The following is a 7,500-nucleotide window of genomic DNA, read 5'->3' as shown; positions in this document are numbered from 1 at the left end:
AAAAAAAAAAAATTACTTCCTATTCCTCTCTACGTACAACGTCTTGCGGTGCGCCATCTATTGGGTTTTCCATGACTTATTTGTTCAAAAGCTTCGGTGATTCATAGTCAGGAAATTCGTGTTCACTCTCTGGAGGTCTAAGGGAACGAACTTTAGTTCATGATAGTACATACACACACACACACACACACATATATATATATATATATATATATATATATATATATATATATATATATATATGCATACAAAGACAAATATATATATATACATTTATATATACACATACTGTACATACATACATATAGCATTAATATATTAATGAATATATATGCGGCATAGTTAAAAACTAAACAATTTGTTAATTAGCCTTGTGGATCATCTTATCTGCTAATCCTAACCACTTTCATTATATGATATATATTACTGTACATATTCACCAAATCAGCTATTCATGTGGGCCAGGAAATAAAATCTCTATGAACCAAAAAAAAAAAAAGTTCCAATTACAAAATCTCAGTGAAAAATATCCATCCAAAGAGCATAACAAATGAATAGATAATGGCTACTGAATAGGCAAGCTTGGTTTAAGCTACACCTTGTGTTATAGCAATAGGAATGAATTAGACACAGTTTGCCTAAATAATGATCCTTCCCTTCCTCTTTTCATAAAAGCTCTTTTTCTCCAATTAAATGTGGATTCTGCCTTTTTTTTTTTAAATATACTACTTCACCCAGTCTTGTGGAAAAATGAGTGAGTTCTTTTTTCTTTCTTTAGTCACAGCTCCTACATTTTACCTATGAAAATCAATCATCCTCTGATAGTTTTCTAACTCTTTCTTTACCTCAACTGCTGTGGAACTCCTTCCCTTTCCCAAAATTTTATGAGAGATGTCAGTCACCTCATTTGCCGATGGGCCCAAACCTTTTCTGTTACTTTTGTTTTCTCCATTTTTTTCTGGCTTGGGGCAGATAACTCCATTGTCATGTTAATCTCATTGACATCTTCACTGACACAATAAAGAACATATATGTTAAAAAGGTTACTGTAGTAGTCCCCCTCAATAGAAGGAACTCTAGTAAAGGTATCCAGACATGAAATTTGGTAATTTACTAACCTGCTAACAGTAAACCACTACTGTTTGTATTATGAGTTTTTATATTGCTTTAACACATAACTTAAAGTAAATGGAGTTTGGAGAAAAGTACAGTACTAAAAATAATCAGGTCCAGAAATTATGGATTATGGTAGGTGGGACAGGCAGTTCCTTGTAATAAATAAGGGCTCCCTAAGCCATAATTAAAGCTTATAAACTTATAAGAAGATTTCAAAAATAATTAGCCCATCTTAAACAAGACAACAGGCCTATGGTAATAGTAATGGACTACATAAATTGTAAGAATAAAAATAATGCACAAAGTGGAAGCAAAGTAATTTGTATTCTTACCCTCCTAAGCTGGCTATCTTAAAGTTCTCTCTAAAGGTTTTGTTGAGTTGTAGAGCTGTATTTCCCAGTTCATCTTTCACTTCTTGCCATATGCACATATCCAGCAACACTTGAACACTCTGTCTGTGCAGTAAAACAATATCCCCAGCATCTCTGTGGATAAAAGTAAAATCATGATGAAAAACATTTAAAATTATCTTCCACAAAATCTTTGATCTTCATTTACTTTATTATTATGTTTAGTTAGAGAAGTAGTCAGTGCCTAATCAGTATAATACAAGATGTAGGCACTAAGAAAGTCTCCTATCACAACTGCAGTAATACTAACTTTTACTCTTTCTAGCCACATAGGAAAACCATTTAGAATGAAGGGAAAAGGGGTGTGAGTAAAAATATATACTATATGCATGTGTATCAATGTATTGATATGCATCACAAGCTTATCTCTTTAACTTTGATAAAAGTTAACATTTGATTAAGAGGGGTAGCGAAAGATAGTCTAAGCATAATAGTAATATCACAAAAATAAAATACAGCATACTGCCACTAGGGATAACCCTGATAGTTCTACATGGATACTACCCTATCTCAAGTGTCAATGTTCAAGTGTTTTGGTATAAATGTGATAAAATTAGTAACATTACACCCACAGATGCATGCGAAGGGTACTCAGCACAATACATGTAGATGAACACCAGATAAATAAATAATATTCAGTAGTATTAAAAAATGTTGAGAGCATATTGACATACCTATATTTTCATAAGGCCCATTACTACTCAGCACTCTAGGAGTTTTTCTTACTGTGATAAAATTGTGAAATGACCTTCCAAATCATATAGGTGAATTTATAAAACTTCAGAAGTTCAAATTTGTTCAATTGGCTTTATGATGAACAATTGGATATACGTCTCACTTCATATATTGTGTTGTTTACTTTTAGTTTGTTCATTATCATATTGTTTTATCTTTTTCATACCATGAATCTTATCTTTGAAAGGAAAATTCTGAATCACACAATTCTCATGCGAACAATTATGTTACTTTATGATTAACATAATGGCTCTGTTAAAATGTAGATTATAAAGATAAGTTTCTTAACATTACTTTAATTCTAAATTAATCCAGCTCCACAAACCCTATTAAGTTTTGACTATGGTAGAGAATAGGATAGATACCAATATGATCATAACGAACACTTTCGTTATTTGGATCACAATGTAAAATGGAATCTTAAGGAAGTTTACTTTAAATACAGAAAATCAAAATTAAATCTTTCCTAATTTTCCAACTTGGAATAACAAAATTAAATCTTTCCTAATTTTAATAAGGTTCATAAAAATAATAGGAGTTAAGAAACGTTCCTAGTCAGATATATACAACAAAGAGTAAATATCTTAAGATTTATATAAGGGTCTTATCAAATGATTAACAAGTTAGATCTCCAATTACCTCCTTTCAGAACTCTCTCTAAAGTCAAATTTATAATAAAATCAAAAGATGTGGTTCATTAAAGGTAAGTAAATGCCTTCTAAATTCTTATGATCTTTAACTATCATCCTAATAGGACATTGCCTATGAACCCAGGTCAGTTAGGATATGGCAGTTTACAGAACAAATTTAATGCTGTACTTCTAGTACCGTATTAGCAGTTTTATCCAAGTGTATCCTAACGGGTATATGTAATAAGGCATACAGACATACCTTCAGAATTCCTTTACACTATACCAGTTAATAAAGGATTGCACAACTTCTTGAAAGATCTTTTACGTTAACAAAACTCTCCTCTAAAATAAGGTAACAGAGAAAAATTTCTTTTATATGGCCAGCCCACCTTTCCCTATAATGCTTTTAGCTAGTGCCAATAGGGAAAGGGTTTGAACATCTTTGTTTATATAAATTGTGTTAAATGCTCATAAGGTGATCTTTTTTAGAAACAACATAATTTGTTTCTACACAATCATTCATAACATGTCATTGATGTAGATACAGTTCGTCTTTGATTTGCTCTTTAAGGACAAAAGCAACAACAAAAGGACCTCAAAAACTTTGTAGTTCATCAAATCCAATATTTCCCATATGCTTACCTAGTGTATATCAATCTTTGGAAAAAAATATGTTTGCAGCTTGAGTAGATTTTTTTTAGAGGTGATATTTTTGGTACTGCAGTTTGTAATTGCCAAAGATTGTAAACCAAAATGGACATATGACAGTAATTCTAGTGGTCGGAGATTCTTAGGAACTGAAATGGTACTGTTACACTATACGTGTTGTACTATATGAGTTACAAAGAGTTAATGAAGGACATTAAATAGTAGATTTCCCTCCATCAAAATGAGATCTAGTAAACACTAGATTTAAATCTTTAGAGATGTTTCAGGTTTTAGAAAAGAACATGCTATTGGATCATGGGTTAAAATGAACTTAGAGTAGGATGGATGCATACATACATATATATATATTATATATATTATATATATATATATATATATATATATATATATATATATATATATATATATATATATATATATATATATAAGCCCTTAGGCTTGTAGCATCTTGCTTTTCCAACTAGGGTTGTAGCTTGGCTAGTAATAATAATAATAATAATAATAATAATAATAATAATGGGAGTCAGAAGGATATTGGGAGTCAAATGGCAGAAAAGGATTAGAAATAAAATTATAAGAGAGATTACTCGAGTGCCATATCTGGATGAGATCATGATGAGGGGTAGATGGAGATGGTTTGGGCATGTTTTTCACACTCCCCAAGGAAGATTAGTTCACCAAACGTTCAGCTGGGCTTTACAAGGCACAAGAAGAGTTGGAAGACCCAGACCTACATAGCTGAGGACTGTGAAGCACGAAGTAGGAAATGATGAATGGAAAAGTATTGAATTAAAAGCTCAAGATAAAGACGACTGTGTGAAATCTAATAAGAATCGCTTTGCGTCAATAGATGTAGGAGGTATATATATATATACATTTATATATATACATATATATATATATATATATATATATATATATATATATATATATATATATATGTATATATATATATATATATATATATATATATATATATATATATATATATATATATATATATATAAAGTATATATATATATATATATATATATATATATATATATATATATGTATATATATATATATATATATATATATATATATATATGTATAGATATATATATATATATATATATATATATATATATATATATATATATATATATATATATATATAAAGTATATATATATATATATATAGTTGGAAAAGCAGGATGCTATAAGCCCAGGGGCCCCAACAGGGAAAATAGCCCAGTGAGGAGAGAAAACAAGGAAAAAATATCTTAAAAAAACAGTAACAACATTAAAATAAATATTTCCTATATAAAATATAAAAACTTTAACAAAACAAGAAGAGAAATTAAATAGAATAGTGTGCCCGAGAGTACCCTCAAGCAAGAGAACTCTGGCCCAAGACAGTGGAAGGCCATGGTACAAGGGCTATGACACTAGAGAACAATGGTTTGATTATGGAGTGTGCTTCTTCTAGAAGAGTTGCTTACCATAGCTAAAGAGTCTCTTCCACACTTACCAAGAGAAAAGTAGCCACTCAACAATTACAGTGCAGTAGTTATCCCCTTGGGTAAAGAAAAATTTTTGGTAATCTCAGTGTTGTCAGATGTATGAGGACAGAGGAGAATCTATAAAAAATAAGCCAGACTATTATTATTATTATTATTATTATTACTTGCTAACCTACAACTCTAGCTGGAAAAGCTGGCTGCTATAAGCATAGGGGCCCCAACAGGGAAAATAACCAAGTAAGGAAAGGAAACAAGGACAAATATATATTTTAAGAACAGTAACAACAATAAAATATATATTTCCTACATAAACTATAAAAACTTTAACAAAACATGAGGAAGTGAAATTAGATAGAATAGTGTGCCCGAGTGTACCCTCAAGCGAGAGAACTCTAACCGAAGAGACAGTGGAAGACCATGATAACAGAGGCTATGGCACTACCCAAGACTAGAGAACAATGGTTTGATTTTGGAGTCTCCTTCTCCTAGAAGAGCTGCTTACCATAGCTAAAGAGTCTCTTCTACTCCTACTTTCCTCTTGGTAGGAGTAGAAGAGACTCTTTAGCTATGGTAAGCAGCTCTTCTAGGAGAAGGAGACTCCAAAATCAAATCATTGTTCTCTAGTCTTGGGTAGTGCCATAGCCTCTGTATCATGGTCTTCCACTGTCTCTTCGGTTAGAGTTCTAATATATATTTTATTCTTGTTACTGTTCTCAAAATATATATTCATCCTTGTTTCCTTTCCTTACTTGGCTATTTTCCCTGTTGGGGCCCCTATGCTTATAGCAGCCAGCTTTTCCAGCTAGAGTTGTTGGTTAGCAAGTAATAATAATAATAATAATAATAATAATAATAATAATAATAATAACAATAATAATGATAATAATGTATATATATATATATATATATATATATATATATATATATATATATATATATATATATATATATATATATATTCAAATAAGCCATATATATTTTGATATATTAATGTCTGGATTCTCTTAACGACCTCGGGATCAGAGCCCCAGGCGAAATCTCACAAAGACAAGAGCTTGGCTCCGGCCGGGAATCGAACCCTGGTCGGCAAGCTTATATAGACAGTGACTAACCCATTCGGCCGAATGGGTTAGTCACTGTTAGTCTGAATAGATTTCCTTATCTGGTCTACTAAACCTATATGTGAAATTCCAGAGATCTGTCACTTCCACTAAACCTGGAGCTGGTTTAGTGCCTCCTGCTCCCAGCAGGGAAAATGTTGATATCGACATTAAGGATTCAAGGTTTGTATTTCCGTTGTAACAAAAAGGAAAACATTGAAGCCTACATTTTTTACTTACCTTAAGAATGTCAGTTTTATTCCTCTAGAAATCATTATTGTGATTTCAAGGATATAAGCCCCATACAGAGGTTTAGTAAAACTCTAGTGTACTTATTAGCTTATAACTGAGGTAGCAGTAATAAGACGCGAATACAGTTAAGTATTTCATTATGCAACTAATTTATCAAATGTAGTTACAACTAAGTATGAATCTGATCCAGCATTACAACACATCAAAACATATTTTCTCGTGTAGAAAAAATATACAAATACATTATCGAAATAACGCCACTCAATGGAGATGTGAAACCAAATCTATCTAACATGGTCAGATGTTCGGAAATGCATATACACCGTAACGCAAACGTTCACTTGGCACTGGTGTATTGATCAGATATGCACCTACACGGAACAGTATGTCAACCGTATCTGTGATCTGCACTAGTGGGTAGGTAGGTATACCCATGCACCCTATGCACTGTCAAGTCCCAAAACAGTCCACTGTTCATCGCAGCACTAGACGACAGGTTTAATCACACTACCCGCCGCCACCACAAAGTGTTTTATTTCATGTACTTGCTTCGCATAATGTTTGTAGAAGACCCTGGATGATCTCCACCCAGTGTATGAGCGGAGTCTCTCCAAGTCCATATGTTGAAAGAAGTTCAACTAAGAAGCAACTTTCCTTGGATTGTGACCTGCGGGTGTGCTGTCAGGATCCACTCTGCGAATAAATTAGGTGAGCTTCACTCTCAGTTGTCTTAAAGATAGGTTTGATCCTGAAGTTTCGCCTTTGAAGAGCTGGCCTCCCTTGAAGTTTAAAGTTCTTCGAACATAGACCTTAAGACACTCTACTGGGCACTGAGAGGCATCTTCCTTCAATGGGCAGATTCTCCAAGGACCCCACCTCTTGGTGGGTAGCTCGTTCTTGGCAAGAAAGGCAGGATCAGGAAAAAGGTTCAGTTCTCCTAAATCTCGGAATTGAATATGGCCTTCGTTTCTCGATAAGGCATATATATATATATATATATATATATATATATATATATATATATATATATATATATATATATGTATATGTATATATATATATATGTATATATATATATATG

At 32.2% G+C, this 7,500-nt stretch overlaps 1 protein-coding gene across 1 annotated transcript in view; it reads right to left on the bottom strand.

The window, feature by feature from the left end:
* mrn (general transcription factor IIH subunit 4 marionette) overlaps positions 1 to 7,500 on the bottom strand; it is a 452,216-nt gene that overhangs the window by 299,568 nt on the left and 145,148 nt on the right. The window contains exon 3 of the mRNA XM_068376719.1: positions 1,449 to 1,601. Coding sequence (XP_068232820.1) covers positions 1,449 to 1,601 — 153 coding nt within the window. The remainder of the gene's footprint in view (positions 1 to 1,448; positions 1,602 to 7,500) is intronic.

This window comes from Palaemon carinicauda, chromosome 7 (assembly GCF_036898095.1).
Source record: "Palaemon carinicauda isolate YSFRI2023 chromosome 7, ASM3689809v2, whole genome shotgun sequence".
NCBI classification, from domain to species: domain Eukaryota; kingdom Metazoa; phylum Arthropoda; class Malacostraca; order Decapoda; family Palaemonidae; genus Palaemon; species Palaemon carinicauda.
Note: the sequence above shows the minus strand (reverse complement) of the source record. Positions and strands in the feature narration are given on the sequence as shown.